The 16,807-nt window shown below is 32.7% G+C and overlaps 1 protein-coding gene across 1 annotated transcript in view; it reads left to right on the top strand.

The window, feature by feature from the left end:
- The window catches only part of LOC140755155 (retina and anterior neural fold homeobox protein 2), a 57,634-nt gene extending 51,889 nt beyond the window's left edge, over positions 1-5,745 (top strand). Inside the window, exons 3-4 of the mRNA XM_073090364.1 lie at positions 4,557-4,719; positions 5,499-5,745. Coding sequence (XP_072946465.1) covers positions 4,557-4,719; positions 5,499-5,665 — 330 coding nt within the window. The 3' untranslated portion in view covers positions 5,666-5,745. The remainder of the gene's footprint in view (positions 1-4,556; positions 4,720-5,498) is intronic.
- The last annotated feature ends 11,062 nt before the right edge of the window (positions 5,746-16,807 follow it).

Here is a 16,807-nt window from a genome sequence, read left to right as displayed (position 1 = left end):
TTATACGTAATATTAATGTATCGTACGTACATTCTAAGTTCAAGAAGTATTTATAGTCCTACTATTGTTTGGGCAATTACTGGTCTCTACATCTTTTACAAAAATGATTTATATTATAATATTGTTAAAACTTTACATGGAAGTTAGTTTGACGATTTGGCTTATCACATTTTTTTTTGATTTACGAATTTTATAGAATTTCTCAAAACATTTAAAAACGATGTTTAGGCCTACATACTTTTTATTATATCCTGAAAAAATATAAAATTTGTTATAATACATAGTAGGTATATATTTTGTCTCCACATGGTTACTTCAAAAGTGATCTGTTTAATTTTAATTTTTAGTTTTAACGTGCTCTATATAACTAGCTCTATATAGGCTTATAAATTAAGTGTATGCAAAATGTGATTTATTAAGCAGCGTAAAAAAATAATGCAAAGCTTTGTCTCTATTGTGTGCTGATGGCATTGAGTCTAATAATTCATTAAATAAACACGTTATTTCCTTAAGCAAGTTGAAAGTGAAAACATGATATCGCGTGGAGCAAAAGTGTAAGTGGCACGAACGCGGCGCGGCGCGGCGGACTGCTGGATATCGTTTTATGTTACTTACGATCCTTCCCCATGACACTTATATGAAATTGTATCTATAAAGACTAGTAGTATTATTATAAAAATAAAAAATGCCAACTACTTGAAAGTTTAAACTTATTACTCGTACAATTTAGAGAACATCACCTCATATGTTAATATCTGTCAAGCTGTTTGACTGTAAGGTTTATCATATAATGAGATATACATACGCTCGAAAATCATCCACAGTGAAGTAAAATGTCAGTATTCAAGGTCTGACTGAGTCCTGTCTGAGGTCGACTACAGATTATTTGTTACCCTCGAGGACTAAGAAATAACACCTCGGAAATATATGTCCCTTACCACACCCTTCAAACCAGAACTCAGGAGCGCTTAATACTACCTGGGAGCCAAATTAATTTTTCAACATGAACATGCTAATGAAGGTATTGTTCCTTGTGAAACAAGTTAGTGAATGTAATTAGAGGAACAAGCTGTAACAGGGTAATGGATAGAGCGGCGACCGGGACACGCGATAACTGCTATACTAAACGTGTTTGTTTCATTTTGATGGATTTATACGATCCTACATCACCCTCATAGTTATGATATACGAGCTATGGCTATTGTGTCTGGCTGGAAAACTCAGTGAGAGTTGAAGCTTAGCAGTCATCATCATCATGAAAAAATCAGAGGTGCGTTGCCTGGGATTTGTACCTCGGACTCCTCGATCGAGAGGCCGAGTTTCTTAACCACTAGGGTATCACTGATTTTTTGCTTAGCAGTATTGCAAAACATCCTTTTTTTCGCCCCTAGTCCACTACACATAGAAAATGATGCTAAATAATCACTCCCTTACATTAATATCTATAACAGTCCATATGATTATAATGTGCTGCCACGTCTGAGAACTGAGATGGTCGCTATTTCTGTAAATTAGTTGGCATTCACAGCTTTATACTGAAATGCAGAACTTTACGCTAAAAGTCAGTATTGACATGTCTCCGAACCTTATTCGCTCTACTGTCTCGGTTTACTCAAATGTTCGTTAACTCAAGTGTATTTTCAACTAACAAAATTTTTATTCATAGAGGATTCAGGCATGATTGTTTCTTTATTTCAAACAAAAGAGAAAGCGAGAAATCAAACACCTACTCTTCAAATTTACGAAACACTTTTAAATTTAAATACGATAAACACAGTCAAAGAAACACCGACCCATCATAATAGTATAACAGTTGATAAAAGCATTAAAAATGCAGCAGTATCAGGCGTGTACCGTCACCGCCGCGCCTCACCTCGCGTGAGCTCAGGTGTTGCCGAGCTGGGGACATTTGTAGCTGTCAATGAGCTCACTCGCACATGGTTATTGGTTATACTAGTTAAAGGTACATTTTAACTTTCGCCTGCAACACCAGTGATAGTACCAGACAAAATGTAACCAGTGCTAAACTGTCCCTAAAATATTTGAAAGATTTATTTATTTATTATGTAAATTACACAGTATTCGTTATTTATTCGTAATATTTCCCTAAAAATAAAAAATAACTGATAAATCAGCCGTTTGTGGCTTCATTCAATTTCAAGGCGGCGATGTATCTTTATTTATCAAAGCCTGCAGCATTGAAGGTGGTAGAGGTCTTTTCGGTTCGATTCCGGCACCACCACCGCCGTACGGCGGTAAAGCTGGTTGGCTCCTTGGATGTAGCAATACAGAACCTCTAACCTCTGCTAAATTCTGGTTGTAATGTAAAACAAAAGTTTAGTCGATGAAACGTCGATAATAAATATAAATTGTAAGATTGAACGTGTAATAGATTTCGATAAATGTTCTTATAATTAGCTTATTTCGAAACAAAGATCTAATCACACAATCACAACTAAGTCCATAATTAAATTAGCATGTGCTTATTATATGTATATGTTTATTTGTACATAGATATCCAAAGAACTTTATGAAAAAAAATGATGTAACCAATAGACCAATAAGACAGAAATATGAAAACACATTGGTGATGCCTAGACTAAAATTGTGCAAGAAAAATGTGTATTTTATGGCTATTGCACTATATAATCGACTTCCGAACTCATTTAAATATCTGACATACAATAAATTTAAGTCCCAATTGACAACATGGTTACAAGAGAAATGCTTTTATACAATTAATGAGTATTTAGATTTTAAGATATAATTTAATGGAATGAAAATTAATTTGACTAAAAAATATTTATTTGTTTGACATATTATAAGAATTTAATTTATATTGGTAAATTGACATTTTAAAGAAATTTAGTATATTAATATTGCTTGTGGTAATTATTATTTTATTTAAAAAATATAGTGTACATAATACAAACCTGACTGATAATTTTCATGCTGACGAGGCAGAATAAGAGAACTGTATAATTTTAAGAACATTTGAAAACCTTATTCTAGCAAATAAAGATATATAAATATATATTGTGTTTAAATTAAATCGAAATTGGAAATTAATTTATCCAGAATATACAAACATTATACGAGATATTCCAGCTCATTCCCATCACTGTTTTAAATTTGCTATTTAATAAGGTTTGACTAAGAGACATTTCAGGCATTCCTTCACAAATATTAAACAGTTTTAAATCTACCACGCAAACGGTACTTATGCTCCTTCGAAGTCTAGCTCCACATGCTCGTATATCTGTTCAAAGCTGAACGAATTTAATACGTTTGACGGGAAAGCCATCAAGCGTCGCATGCCGCTAACCGGCTCCCGAACCGAAATCGAAGACGACACGCGATCACGGCGTATTTTTACTCTGTTCCCCCTGAATATATCATTTCACACTACAATTTGACACCACATTCATGCCACATATCGACTCCCATTCCTACAAAAACAACTTTCCCTTCTACTGCTAAGGTTGGTTTTCCGTCTTTGGAGACTTCGCAGGGTGGATGGCACAATGATGGTACATTTATGTGATTGAGCTCGCGTTCCATGCTCTACAGTATTCAAAGTTTTGTTTTGTTATGTCTGGCCTTACAAACTGTTTAGTGACGTGTTTGCTGTCTGATTTATGGGCGAGCGTTCGGGGTTTATTGCCGAGACTGAGGGCTGTAAAGTTCGATGCTGTAATAAATGGTGACACATCAATTACAAGCAACTTAGTACCAGCCTGTTTCTCATCATTTAATCCGTGGAACGACTATTCTTTGGAAATGTTTGGGTGTTCGCAATCAAGCCGTTGTCGTTATTTCGTGGTAGTTTATGGCGTTAACTTCACCTACTTTTGATTATTATTACCAGTTTAATTTCGTAACTTTGGTTCGTGCTGTTTACTGTTTTATTTTGTTTTTTGTTCGTGACTTTCGTTTTCAGGGATAATTTGGCTTGTAAAAGAGAAAGATAAACGATTAGAAGAAGTTATTGTTTATCTTTTAAATACATATATAGTATAACAAATATATCCGCTTAAATTTATTTATATTAATAGGCAGATTAATATTGCCATTAAAAAAACTTCCCTACTATATAGAATTTGAAATCTTCCTTTATTTAATTTTACATCTTTATATCTATCGACAATCCTATCTAAATCAGTCTTTATGAATATAACAATGACATAACAAAATTATAAGGTCTTATTGAAGACTGAGGAAGCTACAGAATTCTAATGAAGCTTCAGAATGTCACCACTCGATGGCATTGTATTCCATTATTCATTTATTTATTTATTGTTTAATGTTAAAAAGAACGATCATGCACCAATTACACTTATTAACAAATAATTAAAATTTAATAGCACAAACCTATGCTACAAAATTAATACCATATATCTATACTACATCTAGCTATCATTTAGTACACTTTTACAGACTTAGAACCAACCAACATGGAACTGAAATTTTAAACATGCAAGCAGCCAAGATAAACAACAAATATTTTGCAATCATTTAGGAATGAAAAGCTAAATCCAAACCTCTTTCTCTTCCAGGTGTGGTTCCAGAACCGTCGCGCGAAGTGGCGTCGGCAGGAGAAGATGGAGGCGGCGCGGCTCGGGCTGTCGGAGTACGGCTGCGCGCCCGTGCCGCGGCTGTCCGGCCTCGGCCTGCCCGTGGACCCTTGGCTCGCGCCGCCGCTGCTCACCGCACTACCAGGTGAATGACTGTTTTAAAAGTGCATATAGCAAAAATGTATACTATAGCAAAGAGTAGCAAGTGGGTGATTCTAGTTTGTTGATCTATCAGATCCTAAAGATTCGTTGCTGCATGTAGGCTGTTTCTAAAAAAGTGAATTGCGTCATATCGCTATTTTAAAAGTGTGTTATAGCAACTGGGTCATTCTAATTTATTGCTCTATAAGATCCCTAGGATCTTATATTTCGTTGTTGAATATCGGCCGTCCCCAAAAAAAGTGTCTTGTGTCATATAGTTGGGGATAAATTGGTAGTTGGTTATGCTATTCTTAACATTATGTGTACTGTAGATCCTAATTTAACTGTTTACTGTAGATTAAAAACGCATTTTATTGTTCCACTGTGTAACCGGGAACAGTTATTTTTTCGTCACATGGATAGGAGAAGGATGGATTAACAATTACAGAATGTATCGCTGTTTAACATAATAACTCTTGTTCTGAGACTTGATTCAATTTGTCCTTTTTTCATGACCTACAACCATTTTGAGAAAATTCTTACCTGTAGTTTGCAGTCATGGGTCAAACTATTTCCTTATAAAATTAAAGTAAATAGGATCAGTCTTGAAGTCGGTCCCTAACTTCGCTACCCTTAACGGCTAAGTTGGAACACTTTATTTACTTCGATAGAGCGATACATCAGAATTACGACCGATCGACATTTCGGGACTTCTTCCTCAATGATGAACCTATTGAATTGATACTATTGATAGTAAATACTAATAATATTGTTGTCTCCCAGGGTTCCTAAGCCACCCGCCCTCCGGCTACCCGAGCTACCTAACACCGCCGGCGCCCGCCGCCCCCGCGCCCGCGCCGCCCGACCCGCGCTCCTCCTCCATCGCCGCGCTCCGGATGAAGGCCAAGGAACACGTGGAGAGCCTCAGCAAAGGACTGCAGATGGTCTAATACTAGCCCCAATATATGGTGTATATGTGTATTTATAGCGGTTTAAGATTGTGACGTCAGTTGTCAGTTGATTGTGTCTGTTTATCTAAATAAAAATGAAATTATGTATCGATTTATGTATTTAAAATTTAACCTTTCTGTTTAATCGCTAACTCAAGATTGTTTTTATCGTTTTTGCATTTAATCTGTAGTCTTAAGTTCATTCCAAAATTGCTTTAGATTCTGTTGATTGGTAAACAAAAGGTTGTCATGATTAAAAAACCTATTGTACCACAGAAAAGTTAACATATCACTAATAATTTTGACATATCCAATAGCTCAGGTTATTTTTTACTAGAAATATTTAAAATATCACTTAATTTAGCAAAATAATTGATTCATAATGAACATATATTATTGTATATGTATGTGTAAATATACATTAATCTGGATTTTCTTGTATTATTTTGTACGCAAATGAATTTGATTGTTTTAACCATGTGTTCATTTGGGTACGTAAGTTTATTAATTTCAAACATTTGGAAAAATAACATTTTTTCGGAAATTGATTTGAAATTGTGCCATAAACCAGTAAGCAATGAAGTCCTTTGCCTGTTATTATGAAAGTAAGAAAATACTTTTATTTCTAATTAATCTTATAATTGGCAATTGTACTTAATCTAAACTAAACTATATATCTATTATTTTAATTAGTTTATTTCAAGAATCTTAAGTTATATTCAATACTACACATATTTCTGTTCTCTTATGTAATACTATCTCCAATATTTATATTTAGTAGATAATATGAAAAATTGGTGTCATGAGGTCTAGTGTTTTATATGTAGATGATACAGCAATAAATTGTAAATAGATATTTAATAAATGCAGTATTCCTTAATATATGAATATATGCACGGTCTGATTAATTTCTTAATTTCTTCTTAGAAAATATTTATGCATCATTTTACAAATTTTGAAAAATTAATACTAACGTACTTATAGACGACTATATACTAAGGCGGGTTGTTTTAAAACTTATCAAAACGAGTCTCATGATTATATTCATGTATAGGAAGTACTGCAATATGTTCGTCTGTAAATATTGTAAACAATTTCCTATTAAGTTAGGTAGTAAATTATTTTAATGTATGTACGAGTATAAAGCATACGATTTACTCAGTGTGGCGTGCTATTGTAATATCGGCATGATATTATCTAATATGTCTTAAACAATATCTATATTATTCGAATTTTTTGAAATATATTTCGAAAAACGTTAACTGTTGTGAATTCCTATAGTTAACACATTTTTTGAATGGTCAGTTCTTAAAATAACTATAGCTATTATTATTCTCAGTGTATCTTGATTTTCATAAAATAGTCTTATTCCGTTTTATTATTTTATATTCATTATATTTTTATACAAGATCTAATGTTTTACAAACAAAGAGTAACGTAATCTTTCTAAGTTTAAAGGGTAACATTTAATCTTTGAAAACATTTTTAGTAAATATTATTTATAAATATTTTTAAGTTCTTGTTCTTGTACAATTCTGTGTATCTTAAAGCAAAAGGTTTATTTATTCTATCCATTTTATTAATTCTCATTCAGCGATGCTATTGTTTATGATAATTCAAATATAAGACATTGGTCTAAGATCCGAAGCTAAATCGAACTGGACCGAGCTGATAATAGAATGAAACTCATTTTATAATGAAATTAGTACATTGGGTAATACATTAAAAATGGGTTTGCTAAAAAAATCCTGGACAGGATAATTTTAATTATTTTTTGAAAAATTAAAATTTAATTGAAAATTAAATTTTGCAACATCAAGATAATAAGAAAATTCTATTCTGAGTGAATGTTAAAAACATACAGAATGTGCAGGCTTTGGGTTGCCTATTATTTACGTGGACGAACTACTGGGTTGTCAGGTATAAACAGGTATTTCGCTGGCAACTACTTTCACTCATGATGATAATAGATAAAATTTTATATCAGTAGAAGCGCTGTTTTATTGTGAACACGTTGATATAGGGTTGTCTGCAAAATGAAAATTAATTTTTCAAAAAATAATTAAAATTATCCTGTCCAGGATTTTTTTAGCAAACCCATTTTTAATGTATTACCCAATGTATTATTTCGTTATAAAATGAGTTTCATTCTATTATCAGCTCGGTCCAGTTCGATTTAGCTTCGGATCTTCTACTACATGATTTCCAAAAAATGGATAACTCGACGGAATTGCAAAATTATTTTAGTAAATAATTTTACTAAAAATACAACTAAATATGTAAAATTAGGAATATATTAAAATTAATAAGAATTCACTTCTGATGTAAATACTCATAGTGTAAATAATTTTCAATTAAATATTTATCACTTAAAATGTAATAACTAGGTTTGCTTAAAATTTAAATAAAAATATTATAATGTATATATGAATACGTAATTTAAATTGTCATAAGGGAGTAACTTAAACATTAATTTAACATCTAAACATAATATAAATCCTTTGAGGTTCTATTCCGGAAGCACCTTCACCATACTTATATGGCTGGCTTGTAACAGCAGTGTTAAGCGCTGCTGTGTTTTAGTTTCAAGTTTGGTTTGAACTTATACGAGGTGTCCCAATTTAGTCGGTAGGGATAGTAACGTATTTGCGACTAACGTTAGTTCTCCGGTTTTGATTATAGATGGCGGTAGTTGCCACTTACCATAAAGACTACAAGCTCCTTCACTACTTTTATAAATATATTTTACCATACTGTGAAATTAAAATTATATTTGACTTTCATTTCATTCCATTCATAGGTATATATGAGTTTTTTATTTTACCTTTTAGTCATTATGGATAACTTAGTATTTTAAGTACCACGTATGATACAAAACATATTTTTGACTAAACATAAACCGTGTATGTACTAATGTACACATGTGAGAAGTTATACTTCTATGGCGTTATAAATAAAATATTATTTACGCATTATTTTTTTTAACAAATTATGTGTTACATCCTATGTGTTACATATACACCCATCTTTGCCCCACGTTACGCATCTATTTTTACTCATCATGATCTCTTTTTCCTAAAGCGCCTAAAGAAGTATAACTTCAATAATATGTTTTTGTTTAACTTTAAGTATGACAGTAGCTACTTAGACATAGTATTTATATGTGTACATATGGATGTTATAGCGAGCAGAACAAACGTAGCCTAAGAAATATATCATATACTACACACTAGGTATGTACATGAGAGATTAATAAATGTGTTCTTTCATAAAACAAGTTTTAATAACACCCTGTAATCCCTTAGAGAATTTTAACACAAAATTCTGTCGAATTGAAAATAAAATGTCATAGGAAAATTTTACTTCGCCCGTTTCTGAGTTTCTATCTGAATAACGCTTTCAAAAATCATAAAATAAAATAAAATTCATTGTTATACCCTATAAAGGCCTGCAGAAGAATTTACACATTTTCAGTTTCAGTACCCCTACCATGAGTTTTTACGTTTTGACAAATATGGCTGTTTTGGTATTTGTTTACGTATTTGCCCATATAATTTCCAATCAGCTAGGGGATTGTGTCAGAACTTGGAAATAATCTGGGCCAATACGCAAATAAACACCAAAAAAGAGTCATACTTGTCAAAACGTAAAAACTCATGGTAAGGGTACAGAACAAAAATGTTTCGAGAAGCAGTAAGTAATTACAAATTGAATTAAAATAAATCAAGATCTACTTCCATGTGGGTATTATGAAAATAATGTGTGTGAATAAGGTATTATGAAAATGAGTGTGTATGAAAATAATGTGGGTATTATGAAATATAAGCAGTGATAGCCTAGTGGTTAAGAAACGCGGCCTCTCGATCGAGGGGTCCGAGGTTCAAATCCCAGGCACGCACCTCTGATTTTCAAATTTATGTGCGTATTAGAAATTAATTATCACTTGCTTAAACGGTGAAGGAAAACATCGTGAGGAAACCTGCATACCTGAGAGATTTATAAAAAATCTTAAAGGTATGTGAAGTCTACCAATACGCACTTGGACAGCGCGGTGGACTATGACCTAATCCTTCTCATTCTGAGAGGAGACCCGTGCCCAGCAGTGGGACAGTAATGGGTTGATGATGATGATGATGATGATTATGAAAATAAACTTAGTAAGTTTACTACAATGAGTTATACAGTAATGAAGCCGTTTATCCGTTCAACAATCCTGCAAAGTAGGGTATTTCACGATATCACGTCTTTCCAGTGTAATAAGGACCACAAAAGAAAATTAACCTCGCAGATTTAAATACTGCTTTCTTTATTTCTAATCCCTTAGTCGTATACAGCATACACGAATATATTTATCACATCTTTACTTCATTTAATTGTACTTTGAAATTTAAATAATTTAATGCATTTTATGCAAAAAATGATCTCTTTGGAGCTACGCCTTTTAAAACACTCGTAGCGCACCGTAGCGACCCTAGCTACGCGCCTCTACGCGCTACATCGTAGCGATTAATAAACTCGACGACACTCAATTATTGTTTTTCTCGGCCGATGTATTTGTTTCCTTTGATTAAGCGTTGGTTTACATACGTTTTTAAATGTAATATTATTAGTACAAGTTAGTTAATACGATATTTCCCAGTAACCAAGATAAAGGTTATTTTTTATAGATCTAATCTGTAAATACGGCATTAAAATATGTTAGGCCTTAAAATTTCAAATGTATAATGTAATGTATGTGTTTAGTTTTATTATTGCATGGCTATGAATTAACTGTTGGCTTAAGTTAAATGCAAATATCAATGAGTGAGACATAATCAGTCAGAGTGCTATTGCTGTTTTGCTGAAAAAAGATCTATTTATTCATTAGTGAAAATATCTTATTCCATCCTGTTGCTCTAATGGTTCCAAAAATAATTTCAAGGACATATTTTATCCCTATTCTGTACATTTACAGTATTCTGTGAATTTATTGGGTGATTACATGATAAATAGATTTTTTCAACTATACAAAACTATAATGAACAGTAGTAAAATGTAACCTTAAATTAGCCTTGTTATAAAGCCAGGTAACAATGCCAGCGTACTGGACGCCATGCCACAAGAAAAAGAAAAGACGTCTTTATTTAATTAGTATAATTGTATTATTACTTATAATTTAATTTTACATCTTTAGTTTAACTTTAACCTTGCATTTTAGTCTAGTTTTTGATTATTATGTTGAAATAAATAAATTTAATAAAGTTAAAATAAGAATTACTGTATTTAAAAATGAAGTCATTTTATCATTTATTCGCCTCCATGTAAGCCTCCCTTATAGTCTACGCAACAAAACTAGTAGTCCGCGCCATCACACCCGATTAGCGCGCGAACGACCCATTAACATGTTATTGCCTCCCTCACCCCTCACCCCCTCGCGAGTTCTAAGGGTAGGTTGCATCGTGTCAATAAACAATTATTGTCGTGAATGAGTAGTGGGTTCAATCAAATCAAATTTAGGATTGGGTTCTGACAGTGTGTCGGAAAATAAAAGTTGGTTATTGCTAAAAAGTTATTTTATGTGATTGATTAAAAAATATATGTAATGGTTAGACAGACAATAGCACATTTGCCCTACTTCGGATAGCACATCAATTCTGAGTATATTTATTTATTTAACAAATTAATTATTGATGTTCATAGGCACTTATAAATATTTGGGTGTAATAAACGACTATGTAGTCGTTTATTATTGCCTATTTGTATTCTTTGTAATAATGTTAGCAGACGAGCATGTAGTCCACTTGATCCACTTGATGTAGGCCACAGATGCGCCGCTACCCATAAGGACTAAGCTGGATCACCTCGGAAAAGTATATCTTTACCCTCATCGTAATCACCATTTGTTTCCAAATTAAAAATTGCAAATTGTTGTAAAATATGAAAGAAAAAAGGATATATCCTACAAATCTTAATAATAATAAAATAATGAAGGAATTCACGACTATCACAATAATAATTGTAACATGCGTAAAACGTCAAAATTAATTATGATACAGATAAGGAATTTCATGATTTTGTTCATTTGTAACCCTGAAAATAAGTGAAGAGGCATATATAATTTCATGAGTTAAGTTTACGACGATTTATGTGACGGGAAACTAAAAACTCAAATAGTTGGAACAATTATGCGTGTAATGGCGTTATGCCACATAGTTGTAATAGTCACTTACCTATAAATATGTAAGTAGTATAAATAAAATATTTGTATTATCGAATCAGCATTAAGCTAGACTTTTAGTTAATTTTATACCTTTCAGAAAATTCTTTATTGAAAAAGCGCAGATTTATAAAACATAAAAACATTAGGCACTAAGCAGGGTGCATAAGGCTGCACTATTGACATTTTTCAGTTCTTTTATATTCCAATACTAAATGAATATGAGTAATGTAAAAAAGTAGTGATAGATTTTTCTTCTTCTTCTTAAGGAAGGCATCTAATGTTTTGAAAATGGTTTTGTAAAATTATGTGAATTTATATTAGTGATCACGATTAGAGGTCAGTATTCGATAATCCCAAACTTGAATGAAGCAGAAATCATTTGGCTAGAGGGAGACATCTGCCAGCAATAACACATAGGCCTGTGTCCAGCGGTGGGACAGTACCAATAAAATCTTGTTTATTTATTTGCTGACTCTCTATGGCATAGTGCGGCCCCGCATTAGTGCGACGACATCAGTCAGCGCTATCTGACGTCATAACGCGACTCGTGCGTTAATTTATTGGCGTTGTGACTGGAATTAATTGCCGCTTTCTAACTTTTATATTAATCTTATTAAAGGTTCCGTATCCTAATTTTATTAATATACCAAAACTATTATTATCTTTTAACCGTTTCATAAATAAGTAACATTGTTAATAAATAAATAATGCATTGTTTCGTTACATTTTTCTTGTCATATATTTTACTAATTATAAGCTTTTATTTAACTTGATTTGTTAGTTCGTAGATATAATATTCGTTCGTTCGTATATATAATGTTTAATTGTCGCCACGACGACGATTATTTTTGTGGATATGAAATGAAAGGACGTGTTTTACAAACATTTAAAAAAAATGTTTTATGTTTATTTGAGATCCAGTAGTAGTTGGTATAAGAAATATTGTAGGTGACAATAACATTCCATTATAATTGTTGTAGCATTATATTTAGTTTGTATATTTTAACATTCATGTAATTTTACATGCCTTAAAGATTAAATAAGAGGACATATTTATTACACCTAATTTTCGGTATCTTACTTTAGCAACTAAAGATTAATATTACTGTTTCAGCTTAGTCTTTAAGAATAGCAACCCATCTGTCACCGACCTAGGAATCTATGAAAAAAATAGAAGCGGGTAATTTGAGAAATGGGTTTTGTTTACAAATCACGGTACCCTAATAATTAAACGATACGTAATTATCGTAATTAGCGCGCGCATTTTTCTCATTAGCCGAGCGCTGCGCCCAAATCAACGCATTAAAACCAATGCTGGGAGCATTTGTACCGCTGGTGTAGTACAGGGGCTGGTTAGAAAATAGAGCGAAAACTATGTAAAAATTAAATTTGAGATTTTTTTGGGAAATAAATTGAACATAATATACACATGTAAACGTTAAATAGAATAATTTACCGATTGTAAATATGGAAAACTTGAGTAGACAAATGAATACATCAGAAAATTATAAATAAAAAAAACACGTAATATAATACATGATTCACAATGTTGCCCACATTGTGAATCTTAAAGTTTTGTGAAGTGTAAGGTATACGTCATGCAAAGTACATGTCACATGGATTAAGTAGAAGAGGCAGGCACGTAGTGTTTTATCTTTTTATTGATTTCTTATTTTGCATACACGTATTTAGAAAGTCGTAGAAATCTTTGAGGTTCGAGTCCAGCGGCACCATCGCTAACCCTATTTCTACCTAAATAACAGCAGTGTTAAGAGCTCCTGCTCCGTTTTGAAGGGTTTAGTAAGAGAGAAATACTTTTCTGGAGCATTCCAGCTTTGTCCTCAGGGGTAGCAACGTATCTGTGGCCGACCTCAAGTAGGGTTATCATATCTAGGGTTGGTTGGTCACAGATGTCTATGAGCAGTAGCCACTTATCATCAGGTGTTCTGCATGATCAGCTCATCCTGTACAGAAAAAATCACACATAAGGATCAGATTTTCAGGCTCAAGTATTTTACTACTAGTACTAACTAGTCAGACTGCCTGTGAAGTCTAGCTCTCCTACGAAGCCGACTCCCGGCCTACCGTCCCCGCCCGCTGACAACCTGCGCGCACGGAACACACACATTAGCGACAGCGATAATACCGTGTTAATAACTCACCAACGCTAATACCCACATTAGCTTAGCATTTAAAACATATTTACATCACCATTTATAAGTTCTACTGAACAAACAACATTGGGTAGATAATATCTATCCTTTGTAGTTTTTTTTATAAGGTAAGAGTAGCAGACGAGCTGATAGACATCAGTAATCAACCCCAGATTGAATTACATATTCCTGAAGTCGGTTACAGATGCGCAGCACTTAACACTGCTGTTATAAAGTAGGTACTTGTCCTGACTGACTGACGGATTCTAAACTATTGAAGATAAAAGCATGAAATTTGGATAACAGGTTATTTTTAAGGCCTTGTCACACACTAATGAATGTGTTTGTGGTATAACACCCCTAAAGGGGCTATATAGAGGTTGCTATTTTTAACGCAAACTCTAAAAATTTAGTAAAGCCAATCTTTCCATTAAGAAATAATGAAACACGTAATTTTTCACCATTTTTGGACTACAATATAAAGGAGTAAAATAAGAGCTAAATTTTGTATTATAAGTATTATTCGCATGTTATTATGACGACTTCGAAGGTAAACAGGAGCATTAAATTTGAATTTCATTTAAAAAAATAGGGATTCTTACATGCTTTGTAAACAGGAATTATTTAAATACACCCAGAAGCGCCATCTGTTGCCAAATAGAACGCAATATAATGGAAATAAAACCTAAGTAAAGGAAAAGCGTAAACTGATATTTTAAAATAATTCCAGTATTTTAATTACATTTTAAGTAAAGATTTAAATTTGATTAGTTATAGTTTATATATTTAGTTAACCTTATAATTATATAAATAATGCGTTAATGATACCTAGTTATTCGAAGAATTGCTCAAAGGACAATGCCCATGAATGTATGGACCGCCGTCCAGAGTTGCATCAAATTGAAACTTGTTGTAGACGATGTATAATTAACCAAATACTACCACCAATAATTACTTTTTAGATCAGCACCCGGGTTCTGAAGTTATTTACCGAAATGTTACATAACCTCAACATCGAAAACATCCAACGATAGATTCATGGTAGGTTTTAACTGATAGTAGGTACCTATAATGTAGTTCGATTAACATATTCCATTTACTTTTAAAGGTAGTAGGTAAAAAAAACCTAAAATAATCCTAAAAACCTAAAATAATGAATACCGAGTATAAAATACAGCCATTTTAATTTTTAAGAACAACAATCAACATTTCGTCTTATTTTATCTAAAATGGAATCCCCTGTTCAAAGAAACTATTCTGATCGACAAAATATGTAAAAAAATCAAAAAATAATTTTAATATTACTTTCATTTTGACACATGAGAAAAATCATTAGTCAAAACATTAATTGATCTTATTGAATTTCGAGTCTAAAATGCCGCCATTTTAATTTTTAAGAACAACAATCAACATTTCGTCTTATTTTATCTTAAATGGAATCCCGTGTTCAAAGAAACTATTCTGATCGACAAATTATGTTAAAAAATCAAAAAATAATTTTAATATTACTTTCATTTTGACGCATGAGAAAAATCAGTACCCAGAATGGGCATTCTCCTTTGACATTTTATAAAAATTATCTAATAATTTTAGGACGTTCAAAATGTGGCCTGTTTTAAATTAAGTTTGAAAACGTAACATTTAAGTTTTATTGCAAATGCATTTAGTTCAGCTACTCGCCACTGCGGCGCTGGCGTCGCATCTGATTTTTAATTACGCTTCCCCCGGGCGCGCGGTGCACGGAACAATTTGCAAGTCAAAGCCGCTGAAAAACCCTAAAAACACCCGACACACAGCCCTTTGGCGTTCTGTTACGAACACAAAATATGTTGAGGCGTCATCAAAACGTATTTTAGAAGGTAGTTTATGCAGATTTAATTATTGTAAAAACTATCTAACTCTATTCATGTACGTTCATGCAATATGCTGCATAATCTATGTATAGAGTCATTATTGTTGGTGAGTAGGTGTGACAAAAAGCGATTACTATCTTTATGCCAGTTATTAAAGGTAGTGATGGTTAGTGAAACGCCATATTATACATACGATTATATTCCACACACTGCCCACTGTGTTCAGTTCTGGAAACAGAAATTATTGAGGTATAAACAGCAAAATATAACCAAAATATTTTAAATAATTATTTTCATACTTTGCCGTTTTAGATAGAGCTTTGAATTATGAAATATATTGACAATTTTAATTTGAGTACATTGTAGAGGATTTTAAAGAGTTTATTTATTTATTTTTAATTTATAGTGGAATTTTTTCGCTGGGCGAACACGTCATCATCTAGTACAAACAGACTATTAAGCAATATATAAATCTCATAAAATTGTATAAAACGAGTATTTACTTTTTAAATTATTTTAAATTCCGCTTTAAAGAGTTTAAAAAAGTGTAAAAACACATTTTATTATGTAACGGGTACTCACGATATGCGTTTTTTATTGCCGATATTTCGACCCAGTTGCATGGATGGTGGTCACGGCGAAACTGAGGTGGAGGGGAGAAACCTTTGACAAGTACTAGTGGTAGATTAATCTATCTACCCTACGTCTAGTTCGTTTTCCTTTTCTAGGTTTCATATCACGACACACAACACTGACAATATCCTTACGCTCCGTACTTTGCACTATTTGTGACTTGCGTAAACTAACCACTGGATTCCACGTTTAGGCTAACTTAAAACCATCTTCTCTATTGAAGTTCCTAGGATGTTTCTTGATCTCTATTGCTTCTCTTACTAAACGAGGAAAGTAATGACGCTCAGTGGAGATCACCTGAGGT

Source organism: Epargyreus clarus, unplaced genomic scaffold, assembly GCF_041222505.1.
Source record: "Epargyreus clarus isolate Ecla_fem2 unplaced genomic scaffold, WU_Ecla_fem_2.2 ptg000032l, whole genome shotgun sequence".
Lineage (NCBI taxonomy): Eukaryota > Metazoa > Arthropoda > Insecta > Lepidoptera > Hesperiidae > Epargyreus > Epargyreus clarus.
This window is presented reverse-complemented; position numbering and strand designations above follow the sequence as displayed.